The sequence below is a fragment of the Procambarus clarkii genome, chromosome 50 (assembly GCF_040958095.1).
Source record: "Procambarus clarkii isolate CNS0578487 chromosome 50, FALCON_Pclarkii_2.0, whole genome shotgun sequence".
NCBI lineage: Eukaryota > Metazoa > Arthropoda > Malacostraca > Decapoda > Cambaridae > Procambarus > Procambarus clarkii.
In genome coordinates this window covers 6,412,159-6,436,461 of record NC_091199.1, presented here as the reverse complement: position 1 = coordinate 6,436,461, position 24,303 = coordinate 6,412,159, and the positions used below count along the sequence as shown (strand labels likewise).

Sequence of the window (24,303 nt, the reverse complement as noted above, 5' to 3'; positions counted from 1 at the left end):
CCTCTCTTCCTCATCCTCCACCTCCCCTCTCTTCCTCATCCTCCACCTCCCCTCTCTTCCCCCTCCTCCACCTCCCCTCTCTTCCTCCCCTCTCCCCCCTCCTCCACCTCCCCTCTCTTCCCCCTCCTCCACCTCTCCTCTTCCCCCTCCTCCACCTCCCCTCTCTTCCCCCTCTTCCACCTCCCCTCTCTTCCCCCTCCCCTCTCTTCCCCCTCTTCCACCTCCCCTCTCTTCCCCCTCTTCCACCTCCCCTCTCTTCCACCTCCCCTCTCTTCCCCCTCTTCCACCTCCCCTCTCTTCCCCCTCTTCCACCTCCCCTCTCTTCCCCCTCTTCCACCTCCCCTCTCTTCCCCCTCTTCCACCTCCCCTCTCTTCCCCCTCTTCCACCTCCCCTCTCTTCCCCCTCTTCCACCTCCCCTCTCTTCCCCCTCTTCCACCTCCCCTCTCTTCCCCCTATTCCACCTCCCCTCTCTTCCCCCTCCTCCTCTTCCCATCTCTTCCCCCTCCTCCTCTTCCCCTCTCTTCCCCCTATTCCACCTCCCCTCTCTTCCCCCTCCCCTCTCTTCCTCATCCTCCACCTCCCCTCTCTTCCCCCTCTTCCACCTCCCCTCTCTTCCTTCTCTTCCACCTCCCCTCTCTTCCTTCTCTTCCACCTCCCCTCTCTTCTCCCTTCACCACCAGTTGATGAAGATTAACCCCTTAGCTGCTATCATCACTCATTGATTCACAGGGTAGTGCAGTTATCATATGACAAGGAAACAACAGTGCTAAAAAATATTAGAAAATGTCCTTTTACAAACAGGGTGGTAGATGGTGGGAGCAAGTTAGGTGAGAAGATGGTAGATGCCAAAATCATTTCAATAATAATTGATTTCAGAGGCTAATAACATTTCAAAGCATTATACGACAAAGAGTACTGGGAAGACGGGACACCACGAGCATAGCTCTCATTGTGTAACTACATTTAGGTAATTACACACACATGAAACTCTTTAACTAGTCTACATAATTCCTATCTCACTGTTATAAGAATTGTATTATCTGCATATATCACGTTTATATCAGTATTATCAGTATTATTATATCATATATCAGTATTCCAATTATTCATATTAGGCCTTCACTAGGTTTACATCCCTCTCAAACATTCTTGGCTTCACCTTCTTAATGAACCTCTCCTTACATTGAAGAATATTACTTTTCATGTAAAATGTGTATAAACATTTCTCTTTTGTTTTTAAATGTTTAAGGTTTTTAAACTTTTCCCTTTTGTTTTTAAATGACATTTGAGAATGCAGTATTTATTTATTTATTTTTGTAAGTGTTGTATTTTCAATATTTTCAGGTACATCCCAGTCTTGATGGCTCAGGCAAGGATATATTGGGATATGGAAAACTATTCCCAAGTCGAGAAAATTTTCCGAAAGTCAGTCGAGTTCTGCAATGAATCTGATGTTTGGAAGTTGAATGTAGCCCATGTTCTATTTATGCAAGAGAACAAATTCAAGGAAGCTACTGGGTTTTATGAACCCATTGTGAAGAAGAATTATGACAATGTAAGGATATATTAAATATAATTGGGAAAATTATGCATATACAGTAGGTTTCTTCTGAATAATTTTTGCTTTATTTCAAGGTGTATAATTGTTTAGATTTGGGTGCTATTTTATTTCAAGGAAATAGTATTTGTTTAGAAGTACAGTAATACTGTAGTGATGCCATTGCTGGCCGTATGAGAGAATGTACCTGAATTACTGGTAGCAAGAAACACTGTAGGAAGAGAAAATAGTGTTGCTACAGAAAATAGTGTTATATACACCTGATGAGTGCCAGCTGATGAGTTGTATATAACAGCAAGCATAGTTACTGAAGAGAAGGTTTACCGTGATCTGATGAGTGTGTTCTCCACAGATTCTGAATGTGAGTGCCATTGTTCTAGCCAACCTGTGCGTCTCTTATATCATGACCAGTCAGAATGAGGAAGCTGAGGAGCTCATGAGGAAGATTGAGAAAGAGGAGGAACAATTGGCCTATGAGGATCCAGAGAAGAAGATATATCACTTGTGTATTGTTAATCTTGTTATAGGGTAAGTCTCATCAGATAATCTTTACACACAAAATATATTTATGTTCAATTCACAAGTTTATCCAGCAAGCAAAATCTTATTGAATAATATTTTATTAGTACAAAATAAATAGGTAGTGTAAAAATCCTTGACTGATTGAGTTACTTTTTCTGTTGCATTGTGTGCACCTTTCAACAGTAAATAAGATCCTGTGTGTGTGTGTTAGAAGGGAAGGTTGATGTACGGTGAGGCAAGATAACACGTTAGCACCGATACCAACAAAAATACTTTTCAAGTGGCCCTGGCAGGTTTGTAATGGTGCTAAAGTTTCACTAGTCAACATTCAGTACAGCCCAGATGGATTGTTAGCAGTCCATTCATAACAATTTAAATTAGGTCCAGGTCCAACGGCTCTCAGTAATTATCAGTTGGCCTACTTGGGTATCTTGAGGTTATCTTGAGATGATTTTGGGGCTTTAATGTCCCCGCGGCCCGGTCCTCGACCAGGCCTCCATCCCCAGGAAGCAGCCCGTGACAGCTGACTAACACCCAGGTACCTATTTTACTGCTAGGTAACAGGGGCATAGGGTGAAAGAAACTCTGCCCATTGTTTCTTGCCGGCGCCTGGGATTGAACCCAGGACCACAGGATCACAAGTCCAGCGTGCTGTCCGCTCGGCCGACCGGCTCCCTAAATCAGGGTAACTGATTTGATGAGAACAAAACAGCAGCATTTCAGATACCTCCAGGCCTACACACCCAGGCAATCCCACATACTTTGTGACATCATAAAACAGACAAGAATCAGAGTGGGTACAGCCAACATGTTGACTTAGAAATGCACTTTCATATATAGTAACTCAAAACCTGACTTCTCAACTATCTCATTTGACTTCTTCCTTAGATTAGAATATTCAACAAAAGAAATGGTAAATAAATAAGTGGAAAGACCCTGTTGGTACAGAGCAGTGCACAAGGAATGCTGTAGGGCAAGCAGCATGGCACCCAGACTAATAGAACCTAGAGATCAAGAACCACTGCAGGCACTACAGAGGATTAGCTCAGGGGGGAAAAGAACCTATCCAAAACCCCACACACACTAAAAATCCAGGCAAGGGATCTTAGGAAAGTATTATTTTACTTTGTGCAAATTGTGCTTCAAAATCTACATGGCCAAATCATGGAGCAAAACATTGAAGAGAAGAAAGAGTGTATATAGCATCCTTCCTCAAAACACGACCTCAACCCTAAGATTAACCTACAATCACCAACTAATGAATAAGTTGGGAGATAATTCATTTTGTCAGGGAACAGGCAGCATGTGTATGTATATATCTTAGGCTGGTATCAAGGTGTCCTCGCTTCCAGGTTGAACTACTGAACCTCCCCCAACTCCACAACTGTTAACTAACTCCTGGGTACCTATTTACTGCTAAGTGAATAGAGGCATTAGGTAAAAGGAAATGTGCCCAATTATTTCAGTCCCACCTGGGATTCTCAATTGAGTCAAGAATGACATAATTGTACTAGATGTGGCAATAACTGGAAAACATGGACTTAGGTGTTAAGAAAAGCCTATCTAAAACCACTATGCTGTGAAGAACCCCAAAAATGTCTCCAAAAGGCTCCATGACAAAGCAGATGATTCATACAAAATGAAGAATGCCAGACTTGAATGAAGAGAAAGCTCCTGATGTAGAGCATATCTCATGTTGTGTCAGGAGACCGGTCCAACGTCCAAGCAGGATCTAATTAAATAGAAGAGCAGTAAGAAAAAGCTTACCCGAGGTGATACGGCTGACCAGAGTTTAAAGCTGTAATGAAGCTGCAAAGGCAAAGCAAAGCTGTTAACAGCTAGGGAGTTAACAGGGAGCCTGTCGGCTGAGCGGACATCACGCTGGATTTGTGATCCTGTGGTCCCAGGTTCAATCCCGGGCGCCGGCGAGAAACAATGGGCAGAGTTTCTTTCACCCTATGCCCCTGTTACCTAGCAGTAAAATAGGTACCTGGGTGTTAGTCAGCTGTCACGGGCTGCTTCCTGGGGGTGGAGGCCTGGTCGAGGACCGGGCCGCGAGGACACTAAAAAAAGCCCCGAAATCATCTCAAGATAACCTCAAGATAACCTCAAGATAACCTAGCTATAGTATTAGGGAAAATACTGATCCTAAAAGTAAACTTGATCAGGAAATCCATAATAAGAGCAACAGGAAGAAAAGACAAACACCAGAAATAAATAAATAAATAAATAAATAAATAAATAAATAAAAGCAAATGCCACACTACCTCATTCTGTTTTCCAGAAGATTTTTGGAATTTTCGGGGGGAGGGGATGTGATATAAGCCTAACGTGTAGGAATACACTCGGGCTTCCTGTCCCTGACAATTGTTTTTTTTCTGGGGGGGGGGGGAGCCCCTTCGTCTCCCCGGAGCTTACTAGGCTGATATGCTAATGTCAGACATTGGCATCAGTCATGTGTATGGAGTTCTGTGGGTCTGCAGGGACCACGAGCCAGAACCTGGCCCCCTCAGAGAGGCATGGGGAACAATGGCCTATAGAAACCCCCGTGTGGTTGGAAGCATTCTATGTCTGCCATCGACCGGGTCAGGCACCTAGAAAGGTAAGCACCCCAAAACAAACCCCTATTCCGGTGAAAATATTGCTACCAAAAGCTGAACAACTGGATAGAACTCCCCTAAAAGAAACGAGCATGACGTCACACACCACCACACCGCTTTCTGCGCAGCTCCTCCCTCCCCAGGAGGGGGAAAGGGGAGCACCAGACCCCCCTTCCCACGCCAGCTATCCACCCATCAGTTCTTAGGCTGATGCTAGAGGTGGAGGTCATGTGCTTGGCTCCAGCTTTTCCAGCACCGTGCTTTGAGTGTGGTGCTGTCATCTGGGGGGGTGCGAGAGCCAGGAGTTATTCTTCAGTAGTCGGGCTGCATGCACCTAGGGTTATCATCCCTAGGTGCCCTGTAAGTACAGCCCTTGGGGCTTGGGGTTACCTTCCACAAGTTCCTCAGGGTCTGTCTCTGCTAAGCAGTATTACTGTTTGGTTTTCGGCTGCCCTTTGGGTGCTGGGGGGTTTTGTCTTCCAGGTTTACCTTAGGGTAAGAGGCAGTTTGCACTGGTGGGGCGCCGGGTACTGCGTAGCTTGTTTTCACCACTTACAGTGACCGGATCTGTTCCTTGGGGTACATCATCCTCTTGCGGGGTTTTGTTTTTCTTTTTGTTTTCGCCTTGTTGGGGGGTCTGCCTTGTTTCCCCCTTTTTTGTGCCTGACCTGTGCACGGTTTTTTATGGTGGTGCCCCCTGCTAGGTCCCTGTGAGTGTACACGTCCCTGGGGTTCAGCTTTAGACAGTTGTTTGGTAGTTTTGGGTGCCGGTTAGCAGTACCCTGCCTGGGATTACCTGGGCATGAGTTTCCGTTAAGTGCTCAGGACCCTGGGAAATCCCTAGGGGGTGCGTGGTTCTGATGGATGTGTTCCCGGAGTACCCCTTCGCTTTGTGCGAGTTCGAGGGTTGCTCGGTCCCCTTGACTCAGGGTGACCCTCATGGTTTTTGCCTTAGTCACGCTGCCTGTTGGATCGGTGACACCTTCGACCCGGAGTCATGCGAGTTCTGTTGCTTGCTAGTGACTCGGTTTACCCAATTTCAAGATGATGTTCTACGGATACAGGCGGCACAGGTGTTGCATGCTCGTTTTAGGTTATTGCAGCGCACTTGGGTGGTTGTTCGCCCGGATCCCCTGAGGCTGCCCCGTTTTGCTTATAGGGACCCGGACTTGAGGGGTGAGGGTCGCTTCGACCTTGGTTCAGTCCACACCCCTCATCTTTTCCCTGCTGTGGTGCGTCCTGGGCCCCCCCCCCTCCCTGTGCTTCTGGCCCATAGTGTCTGAGGGTTTTGGGATCAAGGCAGGGTTTAGATGGTCTTGAGTCTCTAGCGATCTTGGGGGATGCCCCTTCCGGTGTGGAGACGGAGGCATTCGAGTCCGATCTCCCTGCCGAAGCCTCTGGGTCTGACCAGTGGGCCCCCTTCTGTTCGGCTTACTCGGCTGCACTGGCTTTTTCTTTAGGGGGCTGGTGCTCTAGGGGATGACTCGGCCCCGGGTCCTGAGGAGGGGGATCTTGGGGCTGGGGTGGATGTGACTTGGGGGCCTTGCGCCCTGCCTGGGTTTTTCTACCCTCGGAGCAGGGCTTATTATTACAAGGAGTGGGGGTTCTCTTCTTCCCCCCTCTGCATACAAGTTGGATTTGGCATCTGCCCCTCCCCTTGTTCCCACGGGTGTGTCAGTTTCGTCTTTCTGGAGGTTTATGGCTTCCCGCATCCAACCGTCTGCAGTGCGGGCAGCCCTCGCTCCTTACCTCCTGCGTGACCCAGATTACATCTCGGTGATGGATCCATTGTCTTTCAGGTTTGGGAATTCGTTCTCTTTCTGGGTCCGTTACGAGGTTCCGGAGTCGTCCTGGCTGACGGACTGAACTATTTTTGCCTTGGAGGCTTGGCATTCTTTCTGTCGTTCCTGCACGCTTGAGTGGCGCGAGGTCTTGATGGTTGTTCAGGTTTTCCTGGGGAGAGGGGGGGCTGACCATGAGGACCTCAATGAGTGCTTGTTTGCTCCTGCCCTTTCCTGGGATGTTGGCGTTCAGCAGCTCCATGTGCAGGTTCCCTCCCTGTCGACTGTGCAGGTGGCCGAGGACTTGCGTACCCCAGGCCTCTTGGTTTCGGCTTTGCGCTTCTTTTCCCTCCTGGAGCTGTCTTCGGACTGGCTTGGGGAGGATGTAGGGGCACTCGGGGCCATTCCGGGGTCTGGTGCCTTGGTCTCGGCGGTGCACGCGTCGTCTGCCTTGTTGAAGCTGCTTGCGCCGATCTTACGGGATGCAGTTTTCCTGTTCTACTCTTTCCGGCTCGCGTGTTGGCAGGCGTGGCTTGCCTCCTCTTTGGAAATGGCCTGGGCCCTGGCTCTTAGGATGTCTTCGCCTTTTTGTCCTTTGCTTTATGCTCCTTCGGCCGTGGTGCAGTATATTCAGGCTGCTTTGGCCAGTTGCCGTCCTATGTCTAACTTATTGGTTCACCAGGGGTCCCGGGGAGGTCGTGCCAGGACTCGGGGTTCCACTCATCGTGGTAGGACACTGGTGCCCGTTTCGGGTTCAGCTCTGCCTTCAGACCCGCCTTCGTCTGGTCAGCATGGTGCTTGCTCTGTGTGAGGTTCTAGGTCTCGTAAGGGGCGCCGGCCCTTTCACTGTTCGCTCCATTGACAGGGCGATGGGGGTCGAGGCTTGTGCTGTTCGCTCACACCTGGTCCCATGATTTGTGGGCACTTCGAGTCGTTTCCTTCAGCCTGTGGTGGTGTTGGGTGGCCCCCTTTTCCTTTGGGGGGTTCGGGGCTGGTGGGGCTGGCGGGGCAGGCCTCTTCTCCTGCACTCCATCACTTCATCTTGGAGTGGGTTCGCTTGGGCGTCAACGAAACAACGTCATGCCTCAGACTGAGCTACGACATGGTAAATTGGGAATTGTGTAAAATCCTGGTTTGTGTCTCGGAGAGGCTGCAGGATCCAAGTAAGTTCAGTAGAACTTCTGGTTGCAATTCTTTTACCGTGTTGTAGCTCAGTTGATTAAGGCAGCGTCTGGAATGCTCTCGGATGTAGGTTCGAATCCTCGTCACGACCCTTGTGGATTTGTTCATTAGAACGTGTCTGTTTCTGCACTCGCCTGTGTAAATATAAAAGTGAAGGAAAGGCTTAGAAGTGAACCAGTGTTCTTTAGTGAATATGTGAATATGTTCTCCAATGACACTCCAGCACCATTATCATCCTGCAGAATTCCTTTTAAAAGTATCCTTCTGAGCCACTGTTAGTGTTCTCTTATCTTACTCAACTGCATATCATCCATTGCTTCAGACATTAGATCTTATATTAGGTAGCAGCTAAAGAAGATAGTACTTACCTAGTTGTGCTTGCAGGGGTTCAGCTTTGACTCTTTGGGCCCACTTCTCAACAGTCAATCAACTGGTAATTACCTAAGCATAGTTACAGGATGAGAGCTACGCTCGTGGTGTCCCGTCTACCCAGCACTCTGTCATATAACACTGAAACTACTGACGGTCTTGGCCTCCACCACCTTCTCACTTAACTTGTTCCAACCATCTACCACTCTGTTTGCAAAAGGGAATTTTCTTATATTTCTTCAGCATCTTTGTTTAGTTAGTTTAAATCTATGACCTCTTGTTCTTGAAGTTCCAGGTCTCGGGAAATCTTCCCTATCGATTTTATCAATTCCTGTTACTATTTTGTACGTAGTGATCATATCACGTCTTTTTCTTCTATATTCTAGTTTTGGTATATTTAATGCCTCTAACCTCTCCTTGTAGCTCTTGCCCTTCAGTTCTGGGAGCCACTTAATAGCATGTCTTTGCACCTTTTCCAGTTTATTGATGTGCTTCTTAACCCTCAAACCGCGCATATCATATATAAATGATATCAGTGACAAAACCGAAACCGCGCACATCATTTATATATGATTTCGTGTCTAGCGCTATAATTTAAACGCCCCGCCTGGGATAGAGGCAGCTATAGTACAGCCACGACCGATAGTTGCCAGATGCCACCTAGAAAAAAATCCAGGCCAACATTCTTGGGTGTTACAGCGTCAGTATTGAGCAAGCCACCAAGGCTGGCGCACGCAGCACGAGCTCACAGCACCGCTGTTCAGCTTGTGACCACAGCATCGCCTACAAATACCATAATATAAATGATACTGCTATTATTTAGCAGTGATAGTATTACTGAAGCCCCCTGACTGTGATAAAACTGACCAGGATTCTAATAATAGCAGGATTGTGGTGATATTTAGCGCTGTGCTCCATGGAGGGAGGAGTAATGCTGTGGGAGGGAGGGTTGTGGCGTCGTTTTCTGACTGTGTGTGGCCACCATTTATTGACTGCACTCACCATACCAGTTTAGTGGTTCACCATGGTGAACACAAATGTAGATACTTATATATAACGTGTGTATAGTGTGAGATAACAGCGAGAGGAGTAGGTTGGGAGCCGCCATTTTGGTGAGGGAGGAGCGTCGTCTGCACGACTTGGCATGGTGTTTACTGATGGCCACTATGGTCTTTGGGCACCATACCAGCTTATTTGTTCAGGTATGGTGAATAAAACAGGTAGATATTTATATATAATGTGTGTATATAGCGTAATAATACCACAAACAATATTGTTGGATGACAAATATTAGTGCGTCTGGCCTTGAGGGCGGCCGCCGATCAGCTGACTGTGTGAGTAGCTACATCTTATGGCCTTCACTCACCATACAAGCTTAGATGTACAGTTATGGTGAACAAAACATGTAAATACGTATATATAACGTCTGTGTATAGTGAATAAATACAAAAGAGTATTGTGGGAGGTGAATGAGGATGAGTGAGGTGGTGTTGAGGGAGGGAGTGGCAGTGAGTGGCTCGCTGGTGTTTGGTGTTTCACTCCTCGTTGCTTTTTGACTCACAAGACCAACTTAGTAGTTCGTTATGGTGTACAAAACATGCAAATACTTATATATAACCTGTGTATATAGTGTAACAACAGCAAAACTATTTGTTTATTGTTTTATGAACATAATAATTGAATCACTAATATGCACACCATAATTTTGAGTACAGCGATGGTTCACACATTTTATAATATAAATATACCACAATTCACTGTATGGAATAATATTACTGCAAAAAAACTAAGAAAAAATCAGAGACATTGAAATAATTAGGTAATAATATATTTGTGGCAACTGCCGTCTGACAGCTCGGGCGGAGTAGACCTCGTCTGGCGAAGGCTCTGCCAACGCCCCTTTTTTGCCACACTTCCCTACCCTATTGCGGCTAAAATATGCCACCTACGATTTTGTTGTTATTTTTTCCGTGATCAGGGAACAAAAATGAACACTTCTATAAGACGAAAGAATTTTTTGGAATTTTTTTTTTTGTTGCGCCTGTGGGTGTGAATTCCATTTGGGCCCCTAGCGGTTTGAGGGTTAAGATATGGGCACCACACAACCGCTGCATATTCTAGCTTTGGCCTAACAAAAGTCGTGAACAATTTCTTTAGTATATCGCCATCCATGTATTTAAAAGCAATTCTGAAGTTAGAAAGCGTGGCATAAGCTCCTCGCACAACGTTCTTTATGTGGTCCTCAGGTGATAGTTTTCTATCTAGAACCACTCCTAGATTTTTCTTTATCAGAATTCTTTACAGATTTCTCACATAATTTATAGGTTGTGTGGGGTCTATGTTCTCCTAATCCATATTCCATAACATGGCATTGATTTACATTAAATTCCATTTGCCAAGTGGTGCTCCATATACTTATTTTGTCTAGGTCTTCTTGAAGGATATAACAATCATCTAAGTTTCTTATCCTTCCTATTATCTTAGCATCATCAGCAAACATGTTCATATAATTCTGTATTCCATCTGGTAGATCATTTATGTAGACACTGAACATTACCGGTGCAAGAACTGAACCCTGTGGTACTCCACTTGTGACATTTCTCCAGTCCATTAATAAATTGGAGTAATTTGGGGATTCAAACCAGTATTCCATTCACTGGGGCTCTAGGAGACTCGAACCATGTTCTGTGTGAGGCAGAAGCTCTATTGATCGAGCTATTGAGTAGTTACTCGATTGCTTTTCAGTTACTTACAGTAACTGTATACCATGTATATACATGGTATATATATACTTGGTGTACAGGTTCCTGGGCCTATTAGGCTCTTATCATATTTACATTTGAAACTGTGCATGGAATCTGCCTCCATCACATCACTTTCCAATGCATTTTGAGATATATACAAGAGTTGTTACATTCTTGTACAGCCACTAGTACGCGTAGCGTTTCGGGCAAGTCCTTAATCCTATGGTCCCTGGAATACGATCCCCGGCCGCGAAGAATCGTTTTTTCATCCAAGTACACATTTTACTGTTGCGTTAAACAGAGGCTACAGTTAAGGAATTGCGCCCAGTAAATCCTCCCCGGCCAGGATACGAACCCATGACATAGCGCTCGCGGAACGCCAGGCGAGTGTCTTACCACTACACCACGGAGACTGTAAAGACATTTCATTTGTTAACTACTCTGACACTAAAAAAAAAAGTTCTTTCTAGTGTGTCTATTGCTCATTTGGTGCTCAATTTCCACCTGTGCTCACCTAATTGTGCTTGCGGAGGTAGAGCTTTGGCTCTTTGGTCCCGCCTCTCAACCATCAATCAACTGATGTACAGATTCCTGAGCCTACTGGGCTCTATCATATCTACATTTAAAACTGTGTATGGAGTCAGCCTCCACCACGTCACTGCCTAATGCATTCCACCTGTTAACTACTCTGACACTGAAAGTTCTTTCTAACGTCCCTGTCCCCCGTGTCCCCTAGTGTGTGTGTGTGCCCCTCTTGTGTTAAATAAATTGTCTTTATCTATCCTATCAATTCCTCTGAGAATCTTTTTTATGGTGATCATGTCTCCTATAACTCTTCTTTCTTTCAGGGACTTGAGGTTTAGTTTTCGTTGTCTCTCCTCATAGCTCATACCCCTCAGCTCGGGTACTAGTCTGGTGGCAAACCTCTGAACCTTTTCCAATGTTTGTCTTGTGCTTGACAAGATACGGTCTCCATGCTGGATCTGCATACTCCAGAATTGGTCTGGCATATGTGGTATACAATGATTCCTTACACAAATTTCTAAAGGCCGTTCTTATGTTGGCCAACCTGGTACATACTGCTGATGATATCCTCTTGATTTGGGTTTCAGGGGACAGGTCTGGCATGATATCAACCTCCAGGTCTTTCTCTGATTCTTGAATTCCATCTCACAAATGATACCCTGTATCTGGCCTCCTGGGGCCAGATTCACGAAAGCACTTACGCAAGCATTTACGAACGTGTACATCTTTCCTCACTCTTTGACGGCTTTGGTTGCATTTATTAAACAGTTTACAAGCATAAAAACTTCCCATTCAGCTGTTGTTATTGTTATAAACAGCCTCCTGGTGCTTCCGAGCTCATTAATTGTTTGATAATTGGAAACAAAGCTGTCAAAGATTGAGAAAAGATGTACAGGTTCGTAAGTGTTTGCGTAAGTACTTTCATGAATCTGGCCCCTGCTCCCTACACCTATCTTCATTACTTTATACTTGCTCAGGTTAAACCCTAACAACCATTTGTTGGACCATTCCTTCAATTTGTCTAGGTCATCTTGAAGCCTCATGCTGTCCTCTGTCTTAATCCTTCTCATAATTTTGACATCATCGGCAAACATTGAGAGGAATGAGGCTATACCCTCTGGAAGATCATTTATGTATACAGTATCAGAAACAGGATAGGTCCGAGTACAGAATCCTGTGGGACTCCACTGGTGACTTCACGCTACTCTGAAGAGTCAATCCTCAGAGTAACTCTGCTTCCTATTACTTAAGTACTCCCTTATCACTGGAGCACCCTACCAGTTACTCCTGCCCGTTTCTCCAACTTATAAACAATCTCTTATTGGGTATTTTCCGACAGTCCAAGAAAATGCAGTCTGCCCATTTTCTCTTTCTTGCTTAATCTTTGTAACCTGGTTGTAGAATTTTCTTTAACCTGTGAGGCAAAGTTTGCCATCCCTGAGCTCATGTTAGGCAGTGTGTCACATAGTTCCTTCTCTCCAGATGTACTACTAGGTTTTTCTCGCAATCTTGTCCATCACCTTGCATGGTATACAAGTTAAGGACACTGGCCTGTAGTTCAGTGCCTCTTGTCTGTCACCCTTTTTGTATATTGGGACTACATTAGCTGTCTTCCATATTTCTGGTATGTCTTCCGTTTCCATAGACTCTCTCTCTCACATCATTGTGTGGGGGCAACCTAAGTGCTACTGCACACTTTTTCAGTACCTATGGCGAGATTTCGTCCAGACCAACAGCCTTTCTCACATCCAGTTCCAACAGATGCCTCTTACTTTCGAACCATTCCAAGGCTGCCTAGTTTATTGTGATCTCTTATGAGTTCTTCACACACCTCTTTGTCATTCTCTGTGTACCTGTTCTCACCTGTTCTCAGTTTCATCACCTGTTCTTTCACTGTAGCTCAGTGTTCATATATAAACCTGTGACAACCATAAGGTCACCATTCTTACAAACAAAATACTGATTACAATTGAAAGATTTCCATGCACTGTATAATGCTGCAAATGCTACATAATATGTTAAATAACATTTACAGTGACGAGCAGTTTCTGTATATGTAACCCAAGGTAATGAAAACCTGATTTCGCAGGACACTGTATTGTGCCAAAGGCAATTATGAGTTCGGCATCTCGCGAGTGATCAAGAGTCTCGAGCCTTACAACAAGAAGCTGGGAACAGACACTTGGTCAGTATCTTATGAATACTTTAGTTACTGGCTAATTCTGGCCACATCGAGGCTGACTGATATTTTTGGTGTAAATTACCACTTTACTGATACGATGCATATGGTACTGTATAGTATTCTAAACTAATGAATACATAGGTTAGAATAATGTATCATTCATTCATCCACAAAATCATTTGGGTGTTATATAATTCATGATTGAAAGAGAGAAAATAGTACATATTTATTTTATAAACCTTATGGATAGCAGGGTTATTTTTCTTAAAAAAAATTGAAAAGACAAAATTATTAACTCAAAAGTACTTAGTCTCATAAAATAAAAGTCTAGAAATCAAAGGTACTGAGGAAATACCGCCTATGTTTTACCAACTCTCTACATCGTAGGGAGCTTGTTCAACCTCACAAGCTGGCTGTGAATGTTAAAATAATATACAGTACATAATAATAATAATACAGTACCTTATAAAATATATTATTATTATCATGGGGGATCCAATTCAAAATACAATATATCAATATACAGTGGAGCCTCGCTTTTCGAATTTTTTGGTTTTCGAGCTCAATATCTTTGAAAAATTTGACTTGGTACTCATAGTTTGCCTCAGTGTTTGAGTTTGTTGATATACATATGTGCTGACCGAGCACATGGTGCACTGCAGCTTACCAGTGACTCCCGCCTAGTGACGACCGTGCTTGAATTCCTTGTGAAGAATTTTATTGTTTTTGTGCTTTTTTGGTTTCTGAACATAAAAGTTCTTATTATATATCATGCCATGTATTCCAAGAAAATCAGTGGTAAAGTTCAACCTAAGAAAATAGTTGTAAGGATGATGATAGAGGAAAAACAAGAGATCATTCTTTGTGAGACAATGTGATATCTCACCACAGACAAGTGTTAAAAATTAGGGGGGGGGGGAAAGTGTCTATAGACAGATTCTTAGTAAGACATGCAAGCAGTGAGCCACAACCAGGTCCTAGTGGTATGCCTGCAAAACATAAAAGAGAGAGAGTACCCTACAATTGTTATCACTGTGGTTATAATGGAAGGGGACTCCCCTTCTAAACACTAACACCTCTCCTCCTCCCCCCCTCCCTCACTGCCTTCCATACACTAACAAGAGTCCTCAATAAAGGTAAGGTACCTATGAGTATTATTCTGTATTAAATGTATTTTTTAGTTAATATTTTTGTGGGTGTGGAACGGATTAATTCAATTTACATTATTTCTTATAAGAAAATTCGTTTCGGTGTTGAATTTTTGCTTTTCGAATAGTCTCTGGGAATGGATTAAATTTTAAAGCTGAGGTGCCACTGTATGTATTTACAGCTTTCATCAAGCAACCAACCATGCACAGCATGATAAATAACTGAGAAAATGCTGCAGCTTGAACATCACTTGATAAAGAAAAGAAGAAGGACCGGCCAAGGAGCCAGGCCCAGGAAGTTACGAATCCTCAAAAGAAGGCACCGAGTTCTCCTGTAAAGGACAGGGTAGCAAGTCCCACACAGACGATGGGAGAAGTAGACAGATCTAGCCTGCGCTCTGCTCAGTCGGCAATGCCCTCCGGGGCAAAAAACTGACCCTCACCCTCCAACATATTTGACACCAGAACCTGTTAAGTCAAATGATGAACAGCCACTGTTGGGGAACCAGAAGTGAGCAGCCCCTTTCTGGTTGGTCAGACTCCTGAATCTTCTTTGACATGGATAGTGTTATATAGCCATACTGGCTTGACAAAAAAGAGCTAATTATATCTCATGCTGTGAAGACATGCCAACAGAAGAAAATTAATAAAAGTCACTTTTATGCAAACACCTTGTTGTGACCCAAACTATACTTGCCCCTATACCTGGGAGTTGTTCTACTTCCCAAGCCAGGACTAACCAGCCACTTTTGAAACATTCAGCACATATACTATTGTGTGCTTACCCGGTGTTTGCACATTTGTAGTGTCATCCAGTGGGGATGTTTTCCCACATCTAAATGTGAATACAAATACAGTGGTACCTCAGTTTTCATATTTAATCTGTTCCCAGAGACGGTACGAAAACCGAAATGAATTTTCCCATAAGAAATAATGTAAATCAAATTAATCCGTTCCACACCCCAAAATATATTAACTAAAAAATACATTTTATACTAAATAATACTCTTAGGTGCTTTACCTTTATTGAGGACTCTTGTTGGCATATGGAAGGCAGTGAGGAAGGGGGGGAGGAGGAGAGGTGTTAGTGTTTAGAAGGGGAGTCCCCTTCCATTATAACAGCAGTGATGACATGTGTGGGGTACTCTCTCTCTCTTATGTTTTGCAGGCATACTACTAGGACCTGGTTGTGGCTCACTGCTTGCTTGCCTTACAAAGAATCTGTCTATAGACACTTGTTTTTTCCTACGTTTTAACACGTGTCTGTAGTGAGACATCACATTGTCTCACTATGAATGATCTGTTGTTTTTCCTCTATCATCATCCTCACAACCCATGTTGTGATATATAAGAACTTTTATGTTCAGAAACCAAAATAAAACACAGAAACAATTAAATTCTAAACAAAGAATTCAAACGCGATCATCACCAGGAGGGAGACACTGGTAAACTGAAGTGCCACATGCTCGGTGGACCCATACGTGTATAAACATACCGAAAACCGAATCAAATAATGAGTACTGAATCAAATTTTTTGAAGAAATTGAGTATGAGAACCGAAAAATACGAAAACCGAGGTTCCACTGTACAGTATTTGTTTTCTCTAGTATGTACTTGTATATGCTAATACTGTATTAACAGTTATCTTTATTTCCAGGTATTATGCCAAGAGGTGTTTTCTCTCCCTCATTGAGAACTTGGCCAAGCACATGATAACTGTGAAGGACTCGGTTATTCAGGAGTGTATACAGTTCCTGGAGCACTGTGAAGGTGAGACATTTCACACTAACATGGTAGCTTATCCTGTAACTACATTCAGATAATTACATTTAGATAATTACCTTCTCACCGTGTCTTACATGGACGGTACTCACTGTGCAGTAGTACTTAGTCTAAGCTGCTTGCTCACAGCTACCAAGCACAAGGAGAAAGGCAGACATGAAGGAAGCAAGGGAGGAAAGGAAGAATGGTAGGGAGAAAGGAAAGAAGTGGAGGAAGGGAGAAATGAATGAAGGTAAGGAAGGAGGGAGAAATGAATGAAGTTAGGGAAAAATGGAGGAAGAAAGGGAGAATTGAAAAAGGGAAGAAAGGAAATAAGAATTTTAGGGAGAAAAGAAGGGAAGGAGGGAGAAAAGGGAAAGTGGGTTCAGGTTCCTGGCAAACTAAAGTAAATCCCAGTTGGTTTTATTCCAGTTTTGGACTTGGTTGTGCCTTATTTGGGACTCTTGGTTGTTGTGGCTGTCCATGCCCCCAAAAGCTTTGCTCTGTTGGCATCTTTATCACCACCAAGTGACTCGTTAGTTTGTCGAGTGGTTGTGCAGGAGCTTGAACTTTGCATGTGTCGTTTTCTCACTGGGCCAAATTTAGCTCCGAGCGTTGTACTCTTCCACCTCTCCTGTGGCTGGTGGGTTTGGGCCTCGCCCACCCTTCATCTCCTCTTGCTTCTCTGGCTTTCTCTTCAGGCCTTTCAGGGTTCAGTTCCATGGCAGCATCTTTCCCCATCACTCGGTGTGTTCACAAGCGCCTCATATCAGGGTTGGAGCTTCATGATCAGTGCTTACCCGACTACCTAGGGTCAGTAGTTGGGTCTGTTCCTTCGAATGCATAGTACAGTGCATGAGTTTGTGATTGTGTGCATGCCCTGCAGAGGATTTAGTTTCCAGCATGCTCTGTGCTCCGGCTCCACTCCACCTGCTCCCTTGTGGTTCATTGTCTAAATCATGGGGGATTCGCTTCAGTCCCTGCTATTGTGGAGTTGGATGCTTCGTGTAGCTCAGTTTCTGGCTTCTCAGGGTTTAGTTCTCTTGTGTGGTTCACATGCAGGTTCTCTCTTTTCCCAGTTCTATAAAGTGGACTGTCAATGACATGTCAGGATGGAACCATTGCCTTCTCTCCTATATGGCTCCATTCCATGATTGCAAGGCTCTTGCAGTAGATGCCTTTTGGCTGGACTGGTCGAGACTGGTGTTGTCCAGACTGGAGTTGTACTTGGGGAGGGTTTCTAGCACTTCTGAATCCGTCTTTCAGCAGATCAGCCTGGCAATGTACCTTGATGGTTAGACCTATGTTGTACATGTCTGGAGTTTTTTTTTTTTTTTTTGTATGTGCAGCTGTTGCCATTTGTATGGCAAGTAGGAAGCTAGGTTGTTGATGAACCACCATCTTCACAGCAGCCATATGAAGCTGCCTGGCATTCATTTTGCCTCTCTGTCAATTCATTGTCTTTCTTCAGTTACACTTGGTGCCTTTTGATACATTGGTTTCAGTGATCCTGTCCATTTTGTCTTAGTTGTTTCTCGATTGGCATCTGATGCCTAACACTGTCTTGTCGTTAAGTACTGGTGGAACTGCTGTTGCTTGCGTTCAGTATTTGGTACTTCTTTGGCACCATTAAGCAGGATGTCTCATGTTTTTTTTTTTTTCATGTCTGACTTGCTGATGCTTGACCTGGTCAAGCCGTCTCAGTCCTGGTCTCGTTACTGGGTTTTGATTTTCATCTTCCCACCTCATTTCACAGTTTCCACTTTAGCTCGTGATGTCTTACTGAAGGTGGTGTTCTTGTTCACCCTTGCCTCTGGCTACCATGTTGGTGAGCTTCATGCTCTTCTCTGGATGGAGAAGGGAGGTTTGTTCTTCTGGCCCTGGTGGGCATTTTATTTATTAGCAGCCGTCTCCCTTTCTGGCAAAGAATAAGTTGGCTAGCTTCCGGATGCTTTATTAATACTTAGTTGGTCTGGCTGGGAGTGCACCATTTGTTGTGTCTGATGGTGGCTCTTCACCACTACCTGCAGGCTTGTCCGGGGTGACTGACTGTGGGTTGATCCAGTTGCTTGGTCCCCTGTTCCAAAGCTCACATTTCCTAGGTTGTCCCACAGTGTTATTAAGTCTACCCAGATTATGGTCTACGCTTGGGCCCATTTTGTTTGCAGATATGTTGCTTTAGCAGCAGTCTTCTCTAACATATCCTGAGCTGATATTGGAGCTTGGGGGTTTTAGCAATCTAACAGGGTCTGGCGGCCTGGTACAGTATTTGGCTAACATTCCTGGTCCTAATCAGTGTTGTGTTACTTTGGTCCGGGTGTCCTGGGCCTGGATTCTCTCCATCTTAATACCTGCCACATCTTCTCCTCCCTGGTAAGTCCCGTGCGTTTTGTTCTCCGTCATTGTTCAGCTTGAGGGAGTCATTGGGGGCTTCCTCCACAAACCTAGCATTGAATATAATGAAATACTGCTTTCTGGCACTGAGGTCAGAGGAACCAGCTGTGGGCTGGGTCTCGGCTGCCTAGTGGAAGCTAGCAGTGTTGTACTAACGAATTTGAGCTCATTTTGAGTGAATCTATTGTTTCATCTTGATAATTTGTAGAGGATAGACTGCAAAATGGCTAGAGTTAATGACACAGTGGACAACCTGAGAGAAGAGCGTTGGAACAGGGAACCAAAGTGACAGTAGATTATTTGTACATTGATCCTGAGGCAAAAACAGAGGCACAAAAGTAGCGGTGAAAAACTGCTTCTGAACGTCATGGGATAACGGTTCGAATGGAGCCAGATCATGGAGTCTGGAGAAATCCAAACTCTGCAGCACCTGCCACATGACCATGAGCTCCCAAACTGTTAGAGGCACAGCCTCTAACGAAGGAGTGGAGACCAATGGCCCTGCCCAGTCTGGTGACCAATAATCACAAACCCCCAACCAAGAGCCGAGGCGTTCGTGAAGACATGGCGAGGGCAGAGGATGGTGTCAGGCAACCAAATCTCGAAAAGCCTGAAGAGGAAGCCGGTGGTGCAACAAGCGGTGAAGGACCAATAAAGCCCACACCCTGTAAGTGCAGCAGTGGCAAAAGGGGCTGGCTCATAGAACCCAGAACAACCTCTGAAACCAAATCCTGCACAGGGGATACACCAGAATGGCAAAAGTCGGGCTCCCACACAACTGCTCAAGCAACCGAGTCACCTGGCTCTGACTCAACACCAACAGGTGGTGCTGCTGTAAGCAGGTCGAGGCCATTGGAGGCAGGGAGAAGCAATTCAGACTGAGAATCCTAACTGAGACATAGTGAAGTCCAAACCTGGGACACAACCAACTGGAACTTGTGCCAGTTTACAAGGAACCCAAACCCAGCAAACTGGGAATAAACCAGATCCCAGGCTAACACACGTTCTGGTAGAGAGCACACACCAGCCTGTTGTCGGGGTAGGCCAAAACCTGAACACCAAGTAAACAAAAACAGGCCACCATAACCTGAGGCCAAGACGAAAACATGTGTGTAGCTAGATTGAGCAGAATGACCCAAAAGCTGTAAGCCTACTGCCCCACGATAAAGCCTAACTAATCCCTGAATGTATAGAGGCGTGCCAATACACATCCCGGAGGTCATCCAAGCTCCTGCCACCAGCACAAGATGGACCTAGGAGAATGTGGTCATCTGAAAGAAGATACAAGGAATAAACAGATTCAATCTGGAAAGATTGCAAATGAACTAGAGGTTCGGCAAATCCCGTTTCAGAACCGGAAAGAGGCAGGAAACCCACTAAACAGATGCGGTCATTTTGACCGCACCCAAAGACAACCTGATGAGGAAACCTGCCTACAAAGGTCCGAACCCCCCTACCAACTCCACTGCAGGCCAAAATAAAAGACCTGAAAAGCCGACAAATTGTGGGACCAGGCATTGGCAAACCGAGCTAGCCGCCCTCCCCATGGCCTCATCAAAGGGGTAAACTGACAAAGGGCTTGAACGAACCTGCAAGCCCCTTTTCCAAAAGCAGCAAGCATGGCATTGACCAGACAAAGGAAGACTGGCCAAGACAGGTGCTTGCAAATTGGCTCCACAGATGGCCTACCCCAGCCACCACCAGGCACCACCCCAGCCCTACCAAACTGCCTACGAGACCAAGAATGACCACCATGAAGATACAAGAGCTTTGTAATGGGCCAACAAGCAGTCACTGCAGACAATATGAATTGGGCCACAACATCCACTGGGAATGGGAGAGAGGAGCAAGGGTCCAAGCTGAATCCAGAGGCTGGACCAACACATCCTGTCGATACGTGAGTCGGGCGGCAAAGAACATGGCTACCACCCACCACACCTCTTGAAAATAGTAGCATACAGCATGGGGAGCACAGTCAATGCCACAGCAGCAGAGGCCAAGATCCTTGCAAGAGGCATCCTGCCAAGTGCTCCAACATCCTCTACGAGCCAGTCAAAATGTAGTTCAAGGAGGCCCAAAAAGCACAGGACAGTTCCCAGGTACAGATGGGCATGAAGGTCGTCCACCTATAGCGCCGCTGACAAGAGGAGGAAACTGGGCATGGAGCTACACGAGACCCATGTCCTGAGAAAGAGCAGGAGCAAACAGGCACTTGTTGAGAGGCTCAAAAGATGGGCTCCCCCCCCCCCCCCAGACACTTGTAAAATGGTCGACATCTCATGCCACTCAAGTGTGCAGAAACGACAAATGCTGCACCAGCCCCAAGCAAAAACATGGGATTGTCTGCCAGCCAGGATGGCTCCAGAACTTCGTAATCCATCCAAAAAGGAGAAGACTCGTACACAAAAGAGGCTGTCTATCAATGAGGCATAATCCGGATCACACAGGATCATTGTTTGCACCAACCACTATAATGACTTGTATATAAAGTTTAGCTTTTGGTATTATTAATGTAAATGTTGTTCTTAGTTAACAAAAAACAAACTAGTATTTTAATTTTTGTTTCATTTGTGTTTATAAATATGTTCAATTGAGCTTTAGTAAATGCTTATACAGTACTTTAAGTGTGTGTAAAGTTTTCCCACACGTTTTTGTGTGGGTAGTGTCCCAGCACCCCACAAGAACAGAGGGGCTAGACCACACACACAGAGGGTGTAATGTGTGCTTGTGGGATGCCCACCTCACTGTGCAAGGGTATTTACCCTGTTTTTTTGTGTGACTGGATAACTGTTGTTAGTCTGGTGAGTGAGAAGTTATTCCTTGGTAGTGTATTGTCCCATTTCCTGTCTCTTTTAATAAATGTAAAGCACGCATTCAGATTGTTTAGTCCCGCCAATTCAAAAATATGGTACTGGCTCCACATGGTTACTCTAATGTTTGAGGTGTTTATAAATAACACTTGTTCTATATTTCTGTTTTAAAGTAATGTACCTATACTGTAAGTAAGGAAGTAAAAGACAGGTTTCAATAGTTCATACAAAATATTCTGTGCCTTCCCCTTACAACACCTGGGATAGATAAGTGGAATCCAATGGAGAGGCTCCAAGGAAAGAAGGGGCTGGCTGAAAGGAATAGCCAGAACTCTCGGAGGTACTGGAAAGCTCGACTACCTTGGAGCCCAAATCGAAAGGGGGCAGACACCAGAATTGATCGAGCCATAGCCTAAGCTAAACTCTGCGCTGACCCCAAAACCTTCAGATGCTTCCAGAGCTGACCAAGCCACACCCAGAGCTAAGCCTTGCTGCGACCCCAAACTCTTCAGATGCTTCGGGGCCAGAAGTAGTAGGGAAGATCAGAGGAAGGGTGAACCATGCCTGAAGGAATAGGAAGAGGATGCACAGGCAGAGCCAATGTTGACTTAACCAACACCTCCAACTCCAGGTCCCTAAACATCAAACAGAGCAGCTCCAGGGCATCCAAATGGGCACACAACCTAGACCACTACAACAAAGAAAACATGACACAGCGGTTGCTACCTGATGCGCCCCATCTGGAGGGTCAGAAAGAAGAGTAACATGATGGAAGCAAACCCTATATGACTCAGGGTTGAAGGTGTCACCGACCCAACAGGCAGCACAACGGAGGCAAAAGGAATGTGGGTCACCATGTGGCATGAATAACTCAACGCTCAATTCAAAAGCGGGTTTGCAGGGGATATCCATAGGACTACCAAATCTGCAGGGTTAGTGACCCTGTAGAAAGCCCAGGCACTGGGACACCACACCAGACCTAGATAATTGTACAGGTTCTCTTTAAAACAACAGATATAAATAAGCCAACACAACTAAACAAATGCTACTGTGAAGGCCAACCTTGTCTTGCTGAGTACAGCTGCAAACCCCCTGTGTGCCCTGCCAGCAAAAATCACTCCTAACCCAGAGTTAAAACAGAAAACCAAAGAAACTGGCTCACCTAGGGCAAGGGCCACCACAAGCAAGAAGGACCTCAATGGGAGTGATCCCCAACCACTCCATTCCAGGGAAGATAACCCTGGCAGTGTAAGGGCAGCACTAAGGAATGCACAGGTAAGATAACCCTGAGCACATGCAGCTCCAGGTACTCTCAATTCCAAGCTCAGAACTGTACAAAACTATACAGGAACAACCACTAAGGCAAAACTGAGCAAAAACTTGGCTGAAAGCCAAACACCCGAGCCAGTGACAGAGAGGGCGACCACGGCACACAACTACCATCAGAATAGAACCGATAGTTGCGCTGCTGGCTGGCTGCCACCCTCCCTTCACACAAATAATGTGGAGGTGGGGCAGACGAGCTTGCACTAGTTTTATGAAGTTTTGATTGTTTACTCTGTTGGGGGGGGGGGTTATTTTGGTGATTCTCAAGGCTACAATCTTGTTTGAAGCCTGCAGTGGTCCGTTTTGTTTCGCCGACTGTATGTGCCTTCCTCGGTGATGGCAGACATGAATACATATCTAAAAAATTTATAAGTGTCACTGCTCCCTGTGCCTCTGCAAGGGAAGACCAGGTTATTGGCTCGTGGTGCCTCAGTAGGCCAACAGAACTGTGACAATGATGGGACATGACAGTATGGCACTCTATCAGAGATAGAAGCTTCAGGGAGCCACAAGGGTTACCACCCCTTCCCCCAGAAAAACATTTGAAACCATATTTCCTCATTCTTACTTTTTCAATAAGATTCTTTTTTTCTGGTAACTCTTATTAACATATTGTATTCTTATTCAGTGTACGGAAGGAATGTGAAGGGGGTAATAGAACACCCACTGGAAGAAATGGCCATCCATCCTGGGAAGAACACAGTGACGTATGAATCCAGGTTGCTGAAAGCTCTACTTCTACAAATTCAACGCATGTAGGATTTTTTATAAAAACAAATCTCAGTAATGTGTTTCATGTATGTTCCTAGTCACCTATATTTATACAGTACTTTAGTAAATTACTATAACACACCATAGTGGCCTTTAACATATCATGGGATCAAGTCTGGTACAATTTCTACACCATTATCACACCTCAATAAATAAATAACTTAATCAGTGTAACGTATTACTTTATACTGTACAGTACTGTAGAATTTTGCACTTAATTTTTATGAAACTAAATTAAAAAAAAAAGCTTTGATCCTACTAATATCAATGCAAATATATAATTCATATACACACTTTTTTTATTATCCTGTTTTTCACTTTTTTAACAGAAAGGCATCAACCAAGAAAAAAGTTAAATAGCACAGTAAAAAACTTTAGAGATATTAAACAAAAATCACGATGACCTTATTACCTGGTACCAGCTTCCCATTAGTGGGTGTTTCTCCGGGAGGATCTCTCTCACAGCACATACCTCTCACTGTTTCTAGTTGTGTGACATCTCTCACAACTTGAGAAACCTGGCGAGATATATGACTCGCATGACTCAAAGAGACCAGGTGAGATATATGACTAACACCCACTCATATATCACAGATAAACACCCACACTCCACTCACATCATGAGACCA

The 24,303-nt window shown here is 44.8% G+C and overlaps 1 protein-coding gene across 2 annotated transcripts in view; it reads left to right on the top strand.

The window, feature by feature from the left end:
* The window catches only part of LOC123749987 (tetratricopeptide repeat domain 30), a 77,650-nt gene extending 53,685 nt beyond the window's left edge, over nucleotides 1–23,965 (top strand). For both annotated transcript variants that reach the window (XM_045732117.1, XM_069303399.1), the window contains 5 exons: nucleotides 1,346–1,556; nucleotides 1,912–2,087; nucleotides 13,372–13,467; nucleotides 16,270–16,382; nucleotides 23,532–23,965. In XM_045732117.1, coding sequence (XP_045588073.1) covers nucleotides 1,346–1,556; nucleotides 1,912–2,087; nucleotides 13,372–13,467; nucleotides 16,270–16,382; nucleotides 23,532–23,662 — 727 coding nt within the window. In that variant the 3' untranslated portion in view covers nucleotides 23,663–23,965. The remainder of the gene's footprint in view (nucleotides 1–1,345; nucleotides 1,557–1,911; nucleotides 2,088–13,371; nucleotides 13,468–16,269; nucleotides 16,383–23,531) is intronic.
* The last annotated feature ends 338 nt before the right edge of the window (nucleotides 23,966–24,303 follow it).